The sequence below is a fragment of the Alternaria arborescens genome (genome assembly GCF_004154835.1).
Source record: "Alternaria arborescens strain FERA 675 chromosome Unknown contig_21, whole genome shotgun sequence".
Classification (NCBI taxonomy): Eukaryota; Fungi; Ascomycota; class Dothideomycetes; order Pleosporales; family Pleosporaceae; genus Alternaria; species Alternaria arborescens.
The window spans coordinates 461,619-482,847 of NW_021167876.1; the positions used below are offsets into that span (position 1 = coordinate 461,619).

Genomic DNA, 21,229 nt, shown 5'->3' on the forward strand with positions numbered 1-21,229 from the left:
GAGCCGAGGACACTGCGCCGTGCGAGAGGAAAGCGCGTTAGATTTAACGATTGGGACCTGCGTTATGCCGCGGTACATTAAAGCAACCCGATGATGATTAGCCAATTGAATGATGTGTGGCGTTCAGGAAGCGAGATGAAGATGCCTACAATGGGACAAGCAAGTGATAAGAATAAGTAAGACAAACCAGACGAAACAATGGCGTCTCTATTGCTGAATACGGAAGGCTGAAGACTATCGAAAAGACCGGAACAATATACAGATACAGGAGAATGATCTAGCAGGATGTTTTCGAACCCAGTGAAAACGAGCGGCCAGTGTTGCGGGAGTGGAAAATTAAGGCATGCCGCCGACCTGTACGAGTAGCACAGAGCGTCATCTCCGGACATCCTCCCCATCAATCTTGTTTCTCCGTTACAACAGGTACGTCTTGATGACTATCGGATCCACTCGCAGCACCCGATGCTGTTGATCCAGGAGTCCTAGGCCCATATCCGGTCAAGACCATCATGTCTTCGTCCGCATCACTAAAATATTTGTAGTCGAGTCCCCTCAGCTCGTCGTCCTCGGTCGCGCGAATATGACAACCAGGAATTTTGTTGATAATGAACAGCAAGATAGCCGAAATGACGAATGACCATGCTGCGCATGTAGTCGCAGCAGCCAGCTGGTATCCCATTTGTTTCCAGTTCCGAGCCCACCAGCCACCCTCGTAGAAATTGCTTACGCCGTCCATGGCGGGTACGTAGGGCGCAGCGAAGAAACCGGTCATGATGTCGCCGATGTAGCCGCCAACACCATGTATGGCGAAGATGTCTAGACCCTCATCAATGCCGAGGAGGTACTTGTATCGGACTGTGAAGAAGGATCCGCAAGCAGTGAGAGCACCGATCAGCGCCGATGTCTGGACAGGAACAAATCCGCAGGCCGGCGTGATACCGACAAGGCCGGAGATGATGCCTGAGCAAAAGCCGATAATCGAGAACTTGCGGGTGAATATATACTCCAGTAAGACCCATGCCATACCGCCGCCACAGGCTGCGAGGTTGGTATTGCAGACGATGTAAACAGAACGAATGGTGATATTAGCACCAGAGGCACCTACAGATAGTCAGTTTGTCTCTTCAAAATCTAAACATACACTCGCTACTGACCATTGAACGCAAACCATCCGAACCAGATCAATATCGTGCCGAGCCCAACAAGAAAAGGGCTGTGAGGCTTGAAGTGCGGAATCCTGGGATGATGCGACTCCTTGTGCGGATCGACACGCTTGCCCAGCATCAACGCCCATGCTAAAGCAGAAAATCCAGACGCAATATGCACAGGACCAGAACCCGCAAAATCGAGGACTCCAAGTTTGTAAAGCCAACCACTAGGATTCCATTCCGCATATGCGAGCACGTAGTACACGAAAGTGGTCCAGCAGAGCAAGAATATCATCGACGGCCCTAGACGCCCTCGCTCAAGCATCGCTCCTGCCAAGATCATTGCGGTGCAGGTGACAAACGTGAAACCAAAGGCGGCATAAAGGATGTCTGGGATATCCGCATTCGCGAGCGAAGGTGAGCCAAGAGTGTTGTGTAAACCTGCTTTGGACAAATCTCCTATGAAAGGACCCGTGGTATGTGACTGGTAGAGGGAGTAACCGTACACCCAGAATTGGATGCCTACCGCGCATGCGCAGAAAAGGGATTGAAAGATCATAGTAAGCGCTGCTTTCCGGCGGTGCATTCCTGCGTAAAGGAAACCGATCGCAGGTGTGATTTGCCTACTCACAATTAGTATTTTCTAGTAGATGTGAAAAGTAAGTAGCGTACCAACATAGTACTGTGCTAACCAGCATCCAACACAGGTCGCCCTTGTCGTAGAGCGCGTTGAGGTCAGTGGTCATAACATTTCCACCGTTAGGGTCGACAGCATAATCCGGCCATTCAGTGATTGGGGTTGGTGCTGGCACATCCGCCATGTTAGCAGCAGGTTGCTTACGCTCGACTGAGCAAAATACTAAAATCTGTGTACCTGGAGCAATTTGCAGAACCAAACCCCCGGGGAATTATCATGTTTATATCTAGGCCTTCCTTTTCCACCCGTATCTCTGTCGCACGAGCGTACCATGTCTTTCCCAGGATATCATGATATGCAGCGCGTCGTATGCATCCAATCAGCACTCCACTAGCGGAACCGTAGTCCTGGGAAGGAAGGAATGTCTTTGACTGGCATAGTTAGAGGCACCTAACGTTTCTTATCGTTCCACTTCCCCAGGACACTAGGAGGAGGAGTGGATACAGCCAAGAAGGCGGAAGGCGGAAGCCATGTGTATCGCTTGGCAAAAGATAACGGGACGTGGGGTACTTCGCATGTGGGACCCATCCGCAGCTCCCTCGGTCGCAAATACTCACCACATCAATGAAGACTCTTTGAAACAAGGTCCCAGCACTTGCGCATACCCGTGGACAACGTCTCCTTGTCCATGGATCCACTGTCTACCCATTTGCGGGCGGGCGGGCCCTTGCATATAAGCTCGATATGGTCGACGTTATCGGCGTCAATCCTGTACTGATAGGCATGCATGGTAAGCTTCAAATGGGTGAAGACATGGACCAATGGCGGAAAACTCGCAACATAACGCGCTTTGCTCATATCAGTTGTGCCGGCGTCGAGACCTGAGATATACTGCTGCGCCAATGTTTTGCGCTGCTGGGGCGTCTTTTGTGATGCAGTCAGCGGGCTCTGCGGGAATTGCCTGTGCCACAGTCAGCGAACGCCCCCTGCACTACCAAGATAAGAGAACCCGAGGATTGGGCCTATCATGAAACATGACACGAAGCTGCACGGTAATGTGCGTTGGGAAGTACCCGAGAAGCTACCCGGTAATGTCTCCATGATAGCATGTGTTTATTACGTACCAAAGTGATGCGAGAAGACCTTCACAGATTCGTCAGCAGTGCTTTAGCATGGTGGTGCACAACGTACCTTTGGCGGGCCTTTGCTCTATTAACCATTTATTGCTGCCATCTGCTGAGCGCAACTCTACCATGCACACTACACAATCTTCTTCGGCGGACTTCTTCTTCGCCACCTTTTTCGGGAAGAGCGAGCAGTATGTCGGGATCGATTTTGACTCCCTGGTAGGTAGCGATAGCTTCCGCTTCTTCAAATCCTCAGCAGGTGGACTGCCACGATCCTCTTCATTGTCTTCGGTGTCCACATTTGACTTGGGTGTGCCAACAGCAAAGTACTGTGAGATTTTGTTGCTTTGTTTTGCAGTCACTTTTCTTTTCTTGGTCGCTTGCGGCAGCTCATCATCTGCTGCATCTTCAGCAACTGCAACCAAATCCTCGGTGTCCAGAGACGCGCAGAGAGAACATGCATCCTCGATGTCAGGTACTACAGCCGGTGATTGAAGCTTGTCAGATAACGCCTTGCCTTCGCTATAGGCCCTGCATGTCGCCTGAATGGGACACTCATCGCACTTGGGTCGCGGCGTACAGACAGTGGAACCCAGCTCCATGAGCGCTTGATTCCATAACCCTGGTACGGCACTTGTGCGCGTTTCCGGAAAGTTAGAGGCATGTTTGATGAGTTGATCCGCCATATCCCACATTACGTCGGTAGCTTTCTTGTCCTTGACGTCCATGTACAAGCCCAGCTGTCGACTAAGCACGCGCATCACATTACCATCGAGGACGGGTTCTGCCTCGCCAAATGCGATACTCGACACTGCGCCCGCAGTGTATCGTCCAATGCCAGGGAATTCTTGTAGCTCTGTGGCACCACTCGGAAGAGCACAAGAAGCACCGGCAGATTTGGCGATCATGGCTTTCGCACCTTCATGAAGGCGTGTGGCACGTGAGTAGTAACCAAGCCCCTTCCACACAGAGAGGACGTCGTCATGGTCTGCCTCGGCAAGATCCTGAACCGTAGGCCATTTTGCGATCCAATTATTGAAGTAGGGAATGACTGTCGAAACGCGAGTTTGTTGGAGCACTGAAATCAAGTCAGTCGAAATCCTACCCAATCCGAAGCTGGCTAGACGTGTGGAATAGTGATGAGAAAGAGCCGGCAACAGTCCCCGAAAGAACACGTGACAGCGCGTTTACGCGTTCTTGATGGCCCAATGTTTGCAACCACCCACATTTAAAACGCGTACTTACTAACTTCAGACACCCAAACCTCATACGCCCTCTTTGATAAGACGCGTCCAAGTTCTTCTTCGTCTTCATACTCGTCCGGGTCAATCCACTTCTTCCTCCATGGCATGCTACGTGTCTCCGCGACGCCACTAAACCAACTCAACAGCGCCTCGCATCCAGACTGGCCGCTGAGAAGTAGGGGATAGTGGTATGACGTATCGTGCACGCGTGATGGCGGTAGCGCTGCTACCAGAGAAGTTGACGGGGCAGTGATGCTAGTTTGGCTATTTTTCGCAGTCTTGCTGGACTTGGCTGCTATAGTGGTCTTTTTGCGTGGAGCCATAGCGCGTCGAATGTGCGTAAAGATGGTATTTGTGTCAACCAAGAAATCTGAAAACAATTGATGTCGTTGGCTGTAGTGTGTCTGGTTGGATCCAAGGGGAAAGGATCAGTGGAGGTGCGATCGCGCTAAGCATTGCTAGTGTCGCGATCGAACTCGCAGCTCCTTATCCAGAATAAGGAGAATCACCGTAAAACGCCGGTTCACGATGTTGTCTATTGAAGAAAGCGAATAGTTAAACGACGATGTGTACATGCAGGCGGAGAAGTGTTGGTCGTACATGTCAAACCTTGACATTCAAGAAACTGAGCTGATTCTGTTTTTAGAGTTGAATAACCCCATTGAACCAACGTTGGGCATCGCGCGCAGCTAGGATACGTTCCCAGTTTATGACAAGCGCAAAAAGTGAACGCGATCAGTGAGTGATATTTGGTTCTACCACAATGCCATGCCGTCCAGCCAGCGCCGAAGAAAATGCGGTCCGAGAAAGCGATTGAAGCTATCTACTCCATTCACAAACGGCAGATGGTGCCATATAAACCTAGTTAAACATCCATAATATCCAATCCAAATCAATATGGGGTATAGGAACAAAGAACAGTAACAACGACGAACGTACGTGCTCGCTAAATCCAGAAGCCTTTCGAAAATATGCCCACAGGGTCTAACCCAGGTGTATGTGTAATGCTCGTCTCAGAAAGACGCTATGCCGTCGGTCTAATAGAAGGATGAATGTAAATCGCTAAGCGCGCGAGGGTTGTTCATGTTGCAACCAGATATCGCCACCTTCACCCTTCTCCCACTTCTTCCATGCTATCTCATAAGCGTCTTCTAGGTCTCTGACCCATCGTTTGGTGTCGAAAAGTGGACTTGTCCATCGTGATTCGTAAAGCATACGGCGAAGCTCACTCAGGCGGCCCTGGGCTCGGTGCCCATTGTAGGTGCAATTACGCGCAAGGCGAACAGCCATGGCTTCGTATTCATCGTCGTTGATGGCAATGAGTTCTTTTGCCGCTTGCGCACCCGCTGGCGTCTTCGGTAGCGCACCCTTAAGAATCGAGGCTGCCATACGGGAGCACATTTTGTATTTATAGCGGGATAACGTAAGCAGCGGTGTTCCAGACCAAAGAACGTCGGCAGCAGTCGTGTGTGCATTGCACTCTGGTGTGTCGAGGAAGAGATCACACACACGGGCCCTGGAGATATGCTGATGTTTCTGCGCGACGTCGGTGAACATGATGCGACTTGCCACCTCTGCACCTGCCCAGAGAAGAGCTGTCTGTTTGAGGTTCGTTTCGCCAAGGTCGGGGAATCGCAAGAGCCACAGGACTGCATTAGGTATCTTTTCGAGAATGCGCAACCAGGTACGGAACGTAGTAGGCTCAATCTAACGGTAAATGTTAGAATACGACTGACCTGCTAGTTATGGCATGAATAAACTTACTTTGTACAGCTGATTGAAGTTTGCAAGAATGATCGCATTGTCCGAGAGGTTCGGAAAGATTTCTTTGCGCATGGCCCATCGTCGTTGCTGCTCTTCCTCCCAGTTGGGCTGTCGTCCTTGTGAATCCGGAGCACTCTGTCGATGGTCACAACAGAAAAAGGTATCTCGGCAGAAGACAATGTTCTCTCCATAGATCCATTCCTCATCACTTCCACCACTGTTGTCATCTACGAGGGCATCTTCGAGATCGACGTTACGGCGCCACTGTCGGAGGGTATCCGGAGGTACAGCAGTGTCATCGGCGAGTAGATAGTCGCACCACTCGGCGCCTAGAGTGCCTGCAAAACCCATGAAAGCCATCTGGATGGGCGCAGGACGGGCAGCAAAAACTTCATTTCGTGCGCCTCTAGTGTAACCATTCAGGTTCACAAGGACATGTATACCGTCGTGAGTTATCTGATGGACAAGTCGTTCCGCTGACCAACTGCTGGCATCATAGAACACCGGCGATTCTCTTTCAATCTGTTTGCGATGCTCCGATCCATCACTCGCTGTAGTAGCGTAACAGTATGCCCTTACTCTGCTTGGATTGTGAAGACCAAATACCGACTGCATTAGGTGGGCTAATGGGTGATTGTTGAAATCTGACGATACGTAGCCAACCTTCAGATATGGTTGTGGTGGCGCAGGAGGCTGGTAGACGGTTGGCGGCAGCCAAGGGACCCTTAACGTCGAGGTCGAGATGCGTAGTCCGTTGCGTTGCGAGATGAGACGAATCTGTTTAGCTGACATAGGGCACGTAAATGTGTGGAAAGGAAGGACGGTAGGTGCTGCGGGTACCGTTAGAGCTGCTGGTAGTTGGGGCCTCTTGTAAGACATCGGCGGTCGCTGCGTTCCAGTAATATAGCGGTCCTGGTACCATTGCCAAGTCATCCATCGTATAGCACGCTCGACAAGTCGCACGATGCGAGCGCCTTCCCACTTTTGTCCTTTCCACTTATGCAAGACAGATACCATGCTGGTTTCCTTCTCTTTTACATCTTGGACGCTCCCTGTGAGGGACAATGGACGAACAACATCATGAATGAACTGTTCATTCATCATGCCTCGACCCCAATCTTCACCATCGGCAAGTTGCTTCTCGACCAATCTAACAACCTTATGAATCCAACCGGAGCTTGATGCACCAGGGATCCTTGCGTCCAGAAGCATGCCGCTATCATTCACGTGCCAACGATCTCTCGAGCCACCATCTTCAGCAATGCCACCTCTACCAGCCCAGTTACAGACAGAGTTGAGGGCGTTGGCAAGCCCACAAACAGCTTCAGCGAAGTCAGGACTGGATTTAACGGCTTTCTTGTAGTAATAGATAGCATCGGCGATCCGACCTTTGTCTTTAACAGCGTTGGCCAGATTGGCAAGAGCGATGTCGAAGTTAGAATCGCACTTCACGGCGTGTTCGTACATGTTTATGGCGTAATCTAGCTGCCCAATATCTTTCAAGAGGCTTCCGAGGTTCGTGTAGAGGTGTGCATGGGACTGGTCCAGTTGGAGTCCGTAATAATAGTAGGCAAGCGCAAGAGCTACTCCACTGCCGGGGACGAGTCCAGGAATTTGAGGATGTGCGAACGCATGCGACATTGGACTGGCCTTGGAAGGCGCGGACTGCTGTACGCTAGCGAGGAGTATGCCTACGTTGTTGGCTGTCGACGGACTAGGCTGTAATGAGAGCGATAGGTAGTAAAGTGCTAGGATTTCTCGCACACCGTAATTGCTTTGGTACACGGTAGTCTTGGGTGAATTAGTTGCCATACCGTCTTGGAAGATCTTCGCTAATGACAGCAAAGAGTTGCTTGTGGTCGATATAGCTGCTTTTCTAGAAAGTCCTTCACTAGGAACGTGCTTGAGACCAGGCAGTTGGCCGTGCGGCTGGAAACAAAGCTGAGCCGTCCTAGTAGCCGCATCTGGCGGTAACAGGATCGGATCAGACGATGGAGACATACGACGGCCTCCTGGAGAGCGTTCCGACACATCGTACCCAACAACAGCAAGAATGCGCCTAATGAGGCCATCGATGCCGTTAGGATGGGGTCCAGCTCCAATGAGCACTGCGTTCTCAAAAGCTCTGGCAGCACCGGCATTGTCACCAAGAGCGTAAAGCATATTGCCCTTGGCATGTACCAGAGCTAGAACACGACCGTTGTCGCTACCAGCAACAGCATATCCGCTTGAACCGAAGCCCGGCTGGTCTGAGCCAGGAAGCTCATCCAGATCCTTGAAGATGGCCTCGTCCTCTCCTTCAAACTCAAAGATGGGCCGATCTGATGTTTCCGAGACGCTCGACTCGCTCAATTCGGAAGCAGCCCGTTCGTTTTCGGCTTCGAGGCTCTTCAAAGCGTCAGCTCTTTTGGCGAATCTCAGTTGGCGTTCGACTTCTTCAATGACCTGAACCGCTTCACGACCTTTATGGTCGCTGCAAAGTAAGCCAATCAGGTGTTCAACTGCCTCAAAGTAACTGGGTCGAAGTTTGACTGCGCGTCTCCAGTAGTCTTCTGCTTCGCGCTTCTGTTGGAGAGCAAGCATAGTGGCCGCAAGATTCGATATTGCTTCAACATGACTAAGTCGTGTTAGTGTGTTTCGGGTTCAGAACGTAGTGTACTCACTCTTTATCCAACGTAAGGATATGTTTGTACCAATCCTGGGCTTTTTGGTAGTCACCTAGTGCATATGCTAGACAACCGCCCAGAAGAATGCCGTCTATCCAGCTCCATTTACTTTCTTCGCAATGCTTGGTGATCGCTTCGAGTGCTGAGGCAGCCGTCATGCTCGGAGGCAAACCCTGGCGGAGGTTTTGATGAGCACTGGCAACAGAGCCGGAAGTTCGCCGTAGGGTACGTGGTGGCTCCATGCCTGGCATTGGGGGGAGCATGGGGTGTTGTGGCGCCATGCCTTGCCAAGATTGACCATTGGGATCTGCACTGCCTATTGACCACGCAGACAGAGAGCGCGAATGCGGCATTGCAGGTCTCCTGGATGCAAACTCTGTTCTGGATTGGGAAGCATATTGGGTAGGAACAGGATACGAGACACGTCGCTCTAGAGACGGCATGCTACCAGTAGCAGAACTCGAACGGCTGAGTCCAGGTTGTCGTGGTGGCTTCGGATAGATGTGGGGTCTGTGATTGACGCGACCATGGGAATTTTGTGAATTTGATTTGCGTGTTGATTGCAGGTACCTGAGTAGGTCGACATACACTGCGTGAGCCCAAGCGAATACTTTCTCTCTGCTTTGGCCATTTGGTGACTGCAGCCCGTACTCGTCGTTCGGTATAGCCGGGGTGAACTCTTGGACTGGCGTTGTCTGGCCAGAGTTCAGATAGTCCTGGGCACGTTGTGTAAGCGGAGGAGGAAGCGACTGATTCTGGTAGTCTAGCGCGACATGATTTTGAGGCTGTCCATAGGGTGGGAAGTCTACTGACGGCCTCCCTGCATGATTGTACGCGGATTGGCCATAATCTAGGTGAATGGGGTTTTGCTGATAGTGAGTATAGTTGGGCATGGCATTGTATGCGTGGCTATTGTAGGCGTTACTGTGAGGGTGACTCCAGTTATGACTGGGATGATGTAAGAAGCGAGGATCCCGCATAGCAGCAGGGCGATAGGGAATGTAAGTGCCGTCGTGCCAATAGGGTCCGAACGGCCCTTGGTCATTAGAAACAGTTGGATTCAGCGGCGTCTGGAAGGGTGGGCCCATGGGTCCGCAGAAGGGATGGCCGTACATTTGATAGGGTAGAAGAGGTTGCAATGGAGGAATTTGGTTGAGCATAGAATCAATCTGGGTTAGATGCTGGCCCGGGAGCCCTGTACCGGTCTCAAAGTAGCGACTGGGACTCCATTCTGACGTGTCCTGTGGGTTATGTCCTAGGCCACTGTTGATACCCGGTGAGCGCAGAGGAAGGTCCTGCTTGACACCGTACGGTAACTTTGATTCAGCTGTCACGGGAAGAAGGATGTGTTTGGTTGCATGTGGCTCTCCGTTCTTCTCAACAGATGTGCCATCGTACGCAGCTGCCAAGATTCCGTTAGGCGTCTTACGGCGAAGCATGTGCTCTGCAGGTTTAGGTGTGCGGCCAGCTTCGGAAGGCTGCGAGCCATATGAGTTATGTCTCGATAGCGGATGGGCGTACTGCTGCGGTCTTGCGTGCTGGGCAAGGCTATGACCCTCGAGGTTGGTGGCATTGCGAAGGAACGAGGGGTGAGATGGGGCAGGTGCGATGTTGTTGTAGGCCAAGGTCGAGGGAAGCTGCGACGGCGGTTGCGGGGGGTACTGCCGAACCATAGTCATGGTGGGGGAGCCGCTAGAGGGACTCTGAGGCGATGACAGTGTATCAGAGAGATTGTGGGTGTAATGTTCAGAGGTGGTAGGGTAGGATTGGTCTACGACACAGCCTCACCAGGAGCGACTGGTGCCGATGCCTTCGCGAAATCGTCGCCCGTCTGCTACGACTGACATGTCTTTTGGGGCGTGACTAAGACTCCTCAGCACCGGGCGTCCCCGTACTGGCACGTCACCAGCAGAGACCCCGGCGGTAGTTGGAGATACGGTGGTCGCAGATGCTGTCCGCTCGTGTAAAGGCTTCGCGGAGCAGCAAAGGGGCGTCTGTGTACGGCGTCGCCAATGGCGGGTGTTTTACGGGGTTGGATAGGTGAGGAGTGTGGCGGTCGCCTCAGGCGTCAGTCAGCGTGTGATGGATGAGGATATGCGAGGACAGCAATGTCCGGTGTCTATGTAAGGGCGGGTCCCTAGACGTGTCTGTCTGAATGTACCCACTCGCATGCACCAGGGCCGCCTGTCTGGGTGCGCACTCACTGACGGCTGCTTTGCGCGATCGTAGGTCGTATGTAGGACGCGGTTTGGGCGTCGTGTCGCGGAACGGGAGTCGTCTGCGCGGAGGGCGCACAGCAGCGGGTTTCGAGCACAGGATAAGCGTGGTACGGGCTGCGACCTGAGGCGCAGCAGCGGTCCGTCACGTCGTTTCTGTCTGGCTGCGTGTCTGCAGCTATCCAGCGCCCGAGTCGGAGGGCGAGAATGTCAGCGCTCAGCACAGGCGGCGATGCCTGCTTTTTCACACTGTCGGCGGATAGGCGGGCGCGAGAGATGACGAGGTGTGGTGCGGCGGAGACCAAGCAGCGGCAGGCCTATCCACTTCTGTATGCACTCAGTCGTTCGAGTGGTGGCTTGGAGCGATCCCTGCCGCAGCACGACAGGCGTCTGGGGGTTTCCGGTGATGATCGATGATCGAGCTTGACGGCCGGGCCTCACGATATGTGTCTCCGGACAGATGTCTAGATGGCGCGCAATATACCGATCTCTCCCACACCGACTCGTTGAAAAGAAAAGTCGGTCCTGATGCTCTCCGCACTGCGCGTCCACAACTCCACTTGGGCGGGCTGCAGAGCCATCAAGCCGCGAGAGACGGCGGCTTGCAAGGGCCCTAGTCCATTCCAACGTTCACGGCGATCTCCAACGCCAATCAGCCCTCTAATCGACCAGCGCGTCCATCAATGCAGGTGCCGCAATATCCACCACCATGCATCAATGACCCAACAGCCCGCCGTGCCCTTTCTTTGTCACTTCGTCGAGCCGGGCCTTCTGCTTGAGCTTAGGGCATAGAAGATGAGGCGCCCCGGACGCCCCTTGTGTTTAGGCAAGACTACCGCCGCGTACGGCTGGCTGTTCGTCATGGCTGACAGAAACGCCACAGGCATGCTTATGTCGGCCTTCACATGTCGAATCACCAGCAGAGGAAGTCATCACTGATGCCGCGTTTCATGTGCCACGCGCATGTCGATCCGCATAGTGTACCAAGAAACCGACATAGGTCGGAAGCGTAAGTTGCATAGTTGACAGCATGCTTATCAAGAGACATGTTTCCATGTATGTGTATGTTGACCTCGAAAAAGGACCACTGGAGCCAAACCAAAAGGCAAGACAACGCGGTGAGTAATGGGTCATTTCCTCTTCTTCACACCAAAATAGGCCTATACAGTAAGGGAAGTAAGGGCCAGAGTGTTGGTGAAGTGAACATCACGAGCATAAAGAATCGCCGCCAGGTAGCGAGCTATCAAGCTGACTTGATATTGATATGCAAGTTTGCTTGTCGGGACTGTCTATCGATGCACTGCGTGCGCTCAAGCAACACAAGGCGCAGCCGTTCCAAGCGAACTTTGACGCCTTGTCGCAAAAGCCAGGCTTGCCCCTCAGGCGCATAGCAGCCAGAGACGTAGATTGGATGCAGGTACTGAGGAGTAGCTACGATTAGTTTGAGATAATCCAGGTCGCAGTTTTCGACATATACCGCGTCTCTAGTATTCACCCAATACACAGGCGTAACGGCGACGTTGAATAGTCATGGCCATGAGCAGGGTGCAGACCAATGGGTGTAGTCGTGAAGGCGTCCAAGGGAGTGTGGTGCAAGTTGTCGTGTATGATAGTAAAGAAAGCAAAGGTCTGTAGCTCGCAGAGATTTTGTTGCATCGGCGGCTGCCAAGCCCCCGGCCCTACCATTCGCCGCGGCTGGGATGGTCGACTAACCGAAAGCAGTCGCGGTTTGATGTAATCTGGCATTATTACGAATGTCCCTCTTGTCAGTCACAGAACCCATATCTCTCCGTACGCCTTCCACCATAAGCGATTTTTCGCATAGTCACCGCTGCAACTTATCCCGCCCGCGGCCACGAGTTTCACCTTCACCATGGCCGAACAAGGTCCCCCACCACAGCAAGGTCCTCCTCAAGGCGGGCCACCACCAGGCTCTTTTTCTATTCCCATTCCCCTAGGACCCAATGGTGAAAGGCCCACACCCGAGCAGATACAACAGATTCAAATGCAACTTCAAGCAGAGGCACAGAAACATGGAATATCAGTTCAAGAATACGTCCAAAGACTGAGACAACAAGCAATGGCTCAGCAGCAGGCCCAGCAGCAAGCGCAAATGCAGGCGCAACAGCGGGCTCAGCAGCAGCCTATCCAGCCTGGACCGCCGAAACCAGAAGCGATTGCGGTCGCCAACTGGCTGAAGTCGCAGGACCTGAAACCTCGGACGGTTGTACACGACGAGAAGAGAAAGGATATGTTCAGAGGTGGGCATTAGATACGACAACCTACTTCTAGCAGGATATCTGCTAATCTGTAACAGTCAAGCGAGCAATCCGCGCACTCCAGTCGCCTGCATACCAGAAAGCCCGTGCTAAGAACCCTCTCCTCCCTGAAGTCAACGACCGTGCCTCCGCCGAGAATTGCTTCAAGCTCCTACCCCTCTCTCTCCTTGCGCTTCGAGTCACAAAGGTTGACGAGAACGCGCACGAAGGTCACAATCATGCGAAGCCTAAGCGTGTCAAGGGCTTGTGGACAGTAAAGATCGAGCAGCACCAGGACGCAAACGATGACAACTACTACATCTGGCTATATGAAGGATCGCAATGGAAGCAGAAGCTGTACGCTGCTGGTGCCCTGCTTCTTGTCATCGCAATAGTCTTGTTCCCTCTTTGGCCGCTTTTCTTGCGACAGGGTGTCTGGTACCTGAGTATGGGCATGCTTGGCCTTATTGGGTTGTTTTTCGCCATGGCAATCGTTCGACTCATCATCTTTATGATCACTATCTTCGCGGTGCCTCCTGGTCTATGGCTTTACCCTAACTTGTTCGAGGATGTTGGTTTCTTTGACTCATTCCGACCAGTATGGGCGTGGCAAGAGGTACGTTTTTCCCCCTTCGATTTCTATGAACTAAAAGCTGACAATCCCAGACCCCTGAAGATGTCAAGGCAAAGAAGGCTGCCAAGAAGGAGAAGAAGGCTGCCAAACTAGCAGCAAAGGCCGCAGGTGGAAGGCCTAAGAAGGGCGCTATCGATACTGTACCTGCTCAAGCTGCTCAAGCTGCTCCAACACCCGCTCCAGCGCCCGCTGCAGCCCCTGCTTCTGCACCTGTCGACTCGGCACCACAGCCCACAGGTTCAGAAGCCGCGCCAGAGGGTGCTGTCACGCAGCGAGCACCGCGTGCGACAGTCGAGGAGGTGGAAGACGAGTAGGATACGTGCTCTTGGGCGGACTGAAGGGTAGTTTGATACTTTGCATGGGTTAGCAGGACGGAGCATAGGCGTTCATGAGAGCGGTTCACATCCATCAACACATGTGCAAATACTAGACTGAGATGTCTAACATCGTACGAGCGTGTATGGATTCTGGAGACATATAGTACGAAGCGTTCTGGCGGATCCCAGGGTCACTGCACATGATTTGGTGTAGCCACCGTTCTTGCTACTTCTTTTCGAGCGCTTAACATTCTTCATGTTCGAACCAATAACTTCAGCATTTGCGAACTACTCGACACGTTTATGTCTCTCCATAATTTTGCATTCGTTCTTACTGAAGATATGTTCTGATGATAGGGTAAACTAGATCCTTGGGACCTGGACTAGCCTGTACATGAGACAGCTTTGCCGCTTCCGTAGGCTCAGATGAAGAATGCATCGAGAACGTTGACACGCAATCGGTGCGGGGTACTAGTAATTTCTCAGAGTGGTTGAAGTGGGGTCATTGTTTGTCATGTTGCTGGTGAGAGGTGACACTTAATGTACATCAAACAGGCCGACTCGTGTCTTAGACACCTCGGGAGCCCATACCGCGATTTCGATATATTGGCGCATCGCTTACGCCAAGGTGGAGAATGAAGAAAATGGAATGAACAGATGGCAAGAAAGGGTCGGGACAGATGCATGGATTTTCCCTGACGCTGGGATCAGTCATCGGTTGCATCATCCATGTAGCAACACATCGGCCAGCCGTTCCGTGGAGCAACGTGAGAAGTAAGGAATATATTCTTCCGCACACAGAACAAGAAAAAGTGGAGAGGATACATTGCCATTCACAACCATGACTGCACCTGGAGGATTGCTAGGAAGGAGCTCATGCTCACCACTCGTTACTCGGAATTACTTCAAACGCCGTTTAACCATGCAGCATCATTTTTTCCTACGCCAACACGCTTCAGCAATGTCATGAGAGGAGGCACCTAAACCGAACGCCCGTGAAGCACAGTCTAGCGAAAAGTCCTACTCTGTGGACGCAGGCGGCTGACCGCCCTCGCTACCCCGATCTGTGCTTTCGTGAGTCGAAGCAGGAGCAAGACCGGAGTGGACGGTGGGCGAATGGGTGACTTGGCTGGTGGGGTTCTGGTCTGCTAGCTGGCGCTCTAGGGTTGTCGAGTTAGTAAACGTACTTGATTGTGATTTCGTGGTAGGTACTTACCAAGTTCTCTTATCCTTAGCTTTAGCATCTGGTTTTCTCGGGTCAGATTCTGGGTCTCGGCCTGGTAGAAAGCACTCTCGTCTCTTGAAGTCGCTGCTGGGCTGGGGAGCATATCATGGGAATCGTAGGGTCCTGCTTGGCCTGGTACAGGTCTTAGAGCCGGAGAGCCGGCATGGCTGCTGTGGCGGGAACGGTCCGCAAAAGACGATTGACGACTGATGGTACCAAAGCCAAAGGGCGAGCGAGACCGTGGTTGTGCAGCAGACGGCAAAGGCGAAGTAACAGGTGGAGAAATGTGTGTAGAATGTGAGAGCGACGGAGGGATAGACATGGAGCGCTCCGAGGTTGGTGTGCCATCATCTACAGCAGAAGCAGAAGGTTGCGGCTGGTTGGCCTGGAGAGTGTTGATCTGGGCTTGCTGGCTGCGGATCATGTTGAGCAGGCGGTTCTAGCAATGTTAGTATAGAAGACATTCGTACCGTCTACTATGACCAGAATTTATGTCGACCAACTTACCACCTGCCCTTCCTGCTCGTACTCTAGCTCTTGGTGGAGCTCGCCCAGGCTAGGAGTGCGCTCATGGTGCGGGCTATGCGGCCATGGGCCCCTACTGCGGGAGGATGGACTCTGCTGCATCTCTCCAGGCGCTGGGATAGCTGGGTCGTTCAAGTTGAGGTTCATGCGGATGCTTGATCGGCGACGGGCGCGCTCTACGTCCCTGCGCATGCTACCCGAAGAGGGTCGGCGCGTCTCTTCATTGTGGATGCCTGCATTCATGGCGGCAGTGGCAGCGAGCGAGTGCGGTGAAGTAGCCATGGTGCGTGAGTTTGTCGGCGACTGGTTGCGGGGCGAGGGCGATGCATGAGGGGAAGCGGGCAGGGTATTCAAGTCGGGCGCCATGTTTCTTTCTCAGGTGGTGTGACGTGCCTATAGGTGTGTACTGGACAAGTAACGAAAGCGCGTGACCCTGCGCTGACTGATCTCACGATGGGCTACGATGAGGTTGGTGGGGTGAGCGGGGCTAGGGTAGCCATGACAGCACCAGAACAGCTCCAGCAGCCAGGGCTCACTTAGTTCGCCCTGCCTGGCGCTACTGCAGGAACACACCACGCCCCCCAATCCTCCCCAGCGTCAGCCTCATTTCGCCTTTTTGTTTCTTCGCTCCAGCCTCGTGCAATGTCGCGCCGCAATAAGCTTCGCACTACTCGCACTATGCATGCCATCCTTGTGCAGCTGATGGGCAGAGTCACTCCATAATCGATAGGCGTATGCACCTCGCCGCCTGCATCACACCTGAGACGATGTCACCAATATGCAAAACAACAAGAGTTGTGTCTCTCCGCGCAAATCCCACTCCGGATACGTCTGCAGCAGTGTGACCCTCTGCTTTTTTGCGCCATCACCACGCGTTCCCAGCATCGCGTTTGAGCTGGCCGTGCCATGGGTTTCGCAATAAGGAATGCCATGACCCCATCCAATATCTCCGAGTATTGACTGTCGGCGATCCGCTTCCGCACGCCTGCCGACATGTCGTAGATCGTGCAGGCCTCGACTCCAGTCACCACGCCGTGCAAATCAAATTTCCACGTTGGGCCAGGCAGATTTAGCCACCGCGTTGGGCACGACTGCGAGAGGCCGCTGCTGAAACATCGTGGCGGTACCTCGTTAATCTACATCGTCGTCGGGGCCTGATGATGGAGGCCACCCTCTTCCGCTGCGTCCGCGCAGAGACCTTTTCGACGCAGCTGGCGTCGAGTCTATTATGTAGCTCGCGAGCACTGTCAAAAGACGTTGTGCCGACCCTTCACCGGCTAGCCAGGTCAAACACGCCAACATCGTCCAGGCGAGCGCTAGTGTGCGGCGCCATCGCATCCCTCCCAACTTTCTTCTGAAAATGACCGGAAAGGGGCCTTTATGCAGCCCCTGCGCGTTCGCATCACACACGACGGAACCTGGGAACGGCTCCCCCTGTACGCTACCATGATTAGGGAGCATTCATCTGCGGCAACTAACGCTTGCCACTTTTCCTCTCCACGACTCAACTCAACGTTGACAAGTCGTTTCAGTCTCGTCTGCTTCCCTCTGCTCCGTCATATCTGCAGCTCGTTCTGCTTCTCTAGGGGCCTATGTCCTGTCCTCTCGTTTGATCTTCCCTCTCCTTGTATTATAGTCCCGCCAGCTATATCACGCTCCTTCTACCACTCACCTGGCAATCCCCACATTCTCTACCGACGCACTGATCTCACGATACTCGACAAACTTCTACTCCAACCATAAACCACTTCCTACGATTTACATGCTTTGACATCGGTCCGAGATCTTGCTTACACTGAATGCAAGCCTACCCTGTCAGGGTCTTTAGGAACAACTTGGACCGCGCGTGCGACCAATTTGCACGACCTGGATTACCCTTCCACGTCTTCCGCCTAGCCCAACGTTGCTCTGAAGTCAACCGTACTCTACCGGCTTCATAAGCCAAGGTCGCCCATCATGTCCGATCTTTCTGGCCAGATCTACGCTGCCTCGTCCAATCCCATCGGCAACATGCGAAACAAGACTCACAACTCGTCGATGAACTCCCGATGGCGCTTCACTCGATCCACCGCGAACCTCCAAGAACCGGTTGCACGGTCACCGTCCGTAGCATCTCAAACCCCGTCAATAGTACCCCCCAAGAAGCTGGAACGCGTAACATCTAAGATGTCGCTGTTCAGCCTCTTCAGTCGACCCAAAGTAGAGAAGGCTCGTGGACATACCGAAGTCGGCCTTGCCGTACCGATGCGACCACAGACTCCGCCTAAACCTACTCAACCTATCTCCATACCGAAGTCTTCCCTGAGACAGAACCCTTCCCCGCCCGCTCAACAGACCATTCGCGCACGCTCAAGCCAGATGTTCCGACCCATGTCCATGCGACCAGCTGTACAACATCACGAATTTGGAAATTGGGACCCCCCTCCGCTGTTTCAGGCTTTCCCACAGTCTTTGAAGCATGCCACTGTACAAGCATGTGTATTCGCTCCAGAGATCCTGATGAGATCACAGAGCCAAAGGCAGCAAGCTGAGTCGATACGCGAGAAAATGGACAATCAGCGCGACCTTTCCACAATCGCAGAGAACGGTACAGAGACAAAGAAGCTGGAGAAGACACACAAGCGTCTCATGTCCAACTCTGTATTGAACCCTCAGACTCCAGAACTTGTCAACAAAATATACATCCTGGTTACTGCAGGATTCGTGCTCCAGTACGCTGGTGATGGGGCTTTCGATCGTCTGCCTGAGAAAGTGCTAAAGCTGGGAAAGGATTCAGCGGCCTTTGCGTGCGATCTTATACCTGGCAAGCACTGGGTGCTACAGATTTCCAGTCACGCCAGCGATGACGGAACATTCGAGTCAGGGCCAAAGAACTCTCTTCTTGCTCGCTTACGAACACAAAATGCTACCATGCGCAAGTCAGCCACAAGCTTCCTTCTGGTTCTCGAGAGCGCGGAAGAGATGGATGAGTGGATGACCATTGTGCGAAAGGAGATCGACAACCTTGGCGGCATGAAGGCAAAGGATGACTTCGCTCGAGCGTCCTCTTCTACTGATGACTCTGGTGGAAAGAACTCATCAGAGACTACCAGTCATCGGTACAGAGTCAATCGGGACCCACACATCGTCAGCAGGGTTGTGCCAGTTGAATCACAGCATTCCACATCGCCAAAGATTGTAGCCTCTGAGTGGGAAGCGAACCAGAACGATCAAACAAAGAACAGTATCGACTCGTCTAGTGGACAGTCCGCTCGCTTTAACACCAACAACCGTCTTTCAGTGGAGATGTCATCTGTCGCTTCGACGCCTGTCTCTCAACATCAGGTGCAGTTGGACCAGCTTCGCGGACGATCACGATACTCGTTCATGTCAACAGCTACGTCAGCATCAGGTGCTGGCACGCGCAATACTTCGCGAGAGTCATCTCCAGCACCACATTCGCCCCTCAAAGAGGAGTTTACTGCGACTGGGGATAGTGAGCCTCTCCGGAGCGCAATGTCTCTACGGTCGTTCCACATGAATCCCAACAACACCATGTCATCTCGCCGCAGGTCAATGCAGCCTTTGCCAATCACAAATGAGGACTTGAGCCAGACTGTGACAACACCCCCTACGAGTAAACGACACTCCCTGTACAACCCGGTCTCCCCAACTGTCCCAGAATTAGGCCAGCCTTTCGTTGCAGGTCCAGCGGCACCACTAAAGAAGGAAACAGCACCAAACAAAGCCGTTGCTCCGCCCGCTACCGCGCAGGTTACTGATGCTGTACGCTCATCGCCTCCTCAATTGAAGACCGAAGTATCTGGTCAGGCTGATGACAACGATCTTCTATCAACTCGAGAAGATAGTCCGGTACGGTTCAATGCGCATGCATACAGTGCGCTACCACGACGGGACGCAATCTCTCCACCGCCCAAAGACCCTGCGCCAGTACCCCCGCCTCCTGCTCAACGTCAATCAATGATGGGTCCAGCCCCCATGTACGCTTCTACTGCTGGCGATTCCAAGACTCGGCGTCGAACTTCTGCTTCACCAAAGCCTTTTCTACGGCCATTCCCAGTACGACCACAAGCACAACATGGCGATTCATCCACAATCGTAGCGAGGCGACAGTCTTCTCTTACACCATCGCCCACACCCTCGCCTTTGCCTCCGGGTGTCCACATGAACCGATCGGTAACTGCGCCCATAAGGTCACCCTCGGCAGCTTCGAACATGCAGCCCACCACTAACCTTCATGGTCTACATTCTGCTCAAGCATCACAAGCTCTGCGCCGTCCTGCTTCAGTCCAGATCCGTTCTGCTGACCCCGCGCCATTCCTGTCATCCCGCCCAATCCGTGCCATTGCATCTACGCCATCATTCGTTCCCGGCCGAAGAATGTCTAATGCACCTGTTCCCTCATCAGACGGTGCGGCGCATAGACCAACACCCAGCATCGAAGCGCTGAGACAGCAGGCGTTCGCACAACAAAAGACCATTACACCCAGACGTAGTATAGCATCTATGGGACTGCCACCACCCGCACCACCACCAAACAAGGCATTGCCTACGCCACCACGCAACATAACTTCGCCCACTCCTCCACCTAATATGCCACTTCCCCCACCGCCACCGAGCATGGGTCTTCCAGCTCCTCCACCCACTATGCCGTTGCCACCTACACCACCGGAAGCTGCGTTACGTGCTTCGGCAATCTAAAAAATGTTACTACTATCGATATTGTCTATACCCGCTGGCGTTCGGATTGTTTTTCAAGAGGAGGATTAACAACTGCCAGGATGGTCGTTCACGTCGTCACGCCTTTTCTTACGTCCCTGTTATGCCGACCGATAAAATTCCTTGCTTGTCGCGCGATACCAATCTGCTATATCGTCGTTGCTCTTGATTGTCCTTTCTCATGTTCGTTGTCTTCGCGATTTCTTCTTCGCTGTATTCTATCTATTTTACGCTTCATGTATTTTGTCTTTACCCTACTCTTGTTTTTTTTTTGTTCGTTCGGAAGGGCTGAGCCCGTTTGTCGCTTTCGTTGTCTTGCTTTCGTGGTAATGAATCAGGCTTGAGTGGCTGCCTTTTGTTCTATATTACTTTGGGATGGGAAACAGAAGGGAATGTGGCAACACGAACACAGATTGGACGTTCGTTCACCGGCGCTTAAGGAACTAAAAGCGCTGGTGTTTTCATACTATGTCAAAGATAGAATGTTAGATTCTACATACTAGTATTTCCCCGTTTACATGCGATATCCTTACGTTGAAATGCCTCCAAGTCAGTGACATCCAAAACGTTCGTTGAGTGTGTTGATGGATGGACGGATGCGTTAGGTGCCTGTGGTTATAGCCTTACAGTCAACTAGGCTGATGGCATAATACCTATTTGCTAGATACGTTTGGTCACCGTAGTGAAAATTGCGCATATTGCCTCTTCATCCTGTGTTGAGCAAGAAGCACGCCCATGTGTGTTCGCAC

General features: G+C 52.7%; 6 protein-coding genes across 6 annotated transcripts; 2 read left to right on the forward strand and 4 right to left on the reverse strand.

The window, feature by feature from the left end:
- Positions 1–397: 397 nt before the first annotated feature.
- AA0111_g8530 (Ammonium transporter 1) lies at positions 398–1,969 on the reverse strand (the record flags this gene model as incomplete). The annotated part of the gene is made up of 3 exons (XM_028654988.1): positions 398–1,101; positions 1,155–1,771; positions 1,821–1,969. 3 exons carry the CDS (start codon positions 1,967–1,969, stop codon positions 398–400), a joined length of 1,470 nt encoding a protein of 489 aa, XP_028503953.1.
- Positions 1,970–2,406: 437 nt separating this feature from the next.
- On the reverse strand, positions 2,407–4,479 carry AA0111_g8531 (hypothetical protein; the record flags this gene model as incomplete). The annotated part of the gene is made up of 4 exons (XM_028654989.1): positions 2,407–2,746; positions 2,910–2,928; positions 2,977–3,990; positions 4,158–4,479. The coding sequence occupies 4 exons, from the start codon at positions 4,477–4,479 to the stop codon at positions 2,407–2,409; spliced, it is 1,695 nt and encodes a 564-aa protein (XP_028503946.1).
- Positions 4,480–5,218: 739 nt separating this feature from the next.
- Positions 5,219–10,265, reverse strand: AA0111_g8532 (hypothetical protein; the record flags this gene model as incomplete). The annotated part of the gene is made up of 3 exons (XM_028654990.1): positions 5,219–5,863; positions 5,921–8,537; positions 8,584–10,265. 3 exons carry the CDS (start codon positions 10,263–10,265, stop codon positions 5,219–5,221), a joined length of 4,944 nt encoding a protein of 1,647 aa, XP_028503945.1.
- A 2,410-nt stretch (positions 10,266–12,675) lies between these two features.
- On the forward strand, positions 12,676–14,008 carry AA0111_g8533 (hypothetical protein; the record flags this gene model as incomplete). The annotated part of the gene is made up of 3 exons (XM_028654991.1): positions 12,676–13,063; positions 13,120–13,676; positions 13,727–14,008. The coding sequence occupies 3 exons, from the start codon at positions 12,676–12,678 to the stop codon at positions 14,006–14,008; spliced, it is 1,227 nt and encodes a 408-aa protein (XP_028503942.1).
- A 1,023-nt stretch (positions 14,009–15,031) lies between these two features.
- On the reverse strand, positions 15,032–16,043 carry AA0111_g8534 (hypothetical protein; the record flags this gene model as incomplete). Its single annotated transcript, XM_028654992.1, has 3 exons — positions 15,032–15,171; positions 15,228–15,675; positions 15,744–16,043. The coding sequence occupies 3 exons, from the start codon at positions 16,041–16,043 to the stop codon at positions 15,032–15,034; spliced, it is 888 nt and encodes a 295-aa protein (XP_028503949.1).
- A 1,674-nt stretch (positions 16,044–17,717) lies between these two features.
- Positions 17,718–20,462, forward strand: AA0111_g8535 (hypothetical protein; the record flags this gene model as incomplete). Its single annotated transcript, XM_028654993.1, has 1 exon — positions 17,718–20,462. The coding sequence occupies one exon, from the start codon at positions 17,718–17,720 to the stop codon at positions 20,460–20,462; it is 2,745 nt and encodes a 914-aa protein (XP_028503950.1).
- Positions 20,463–21,229: the final 767 nt, after the last annotated feature.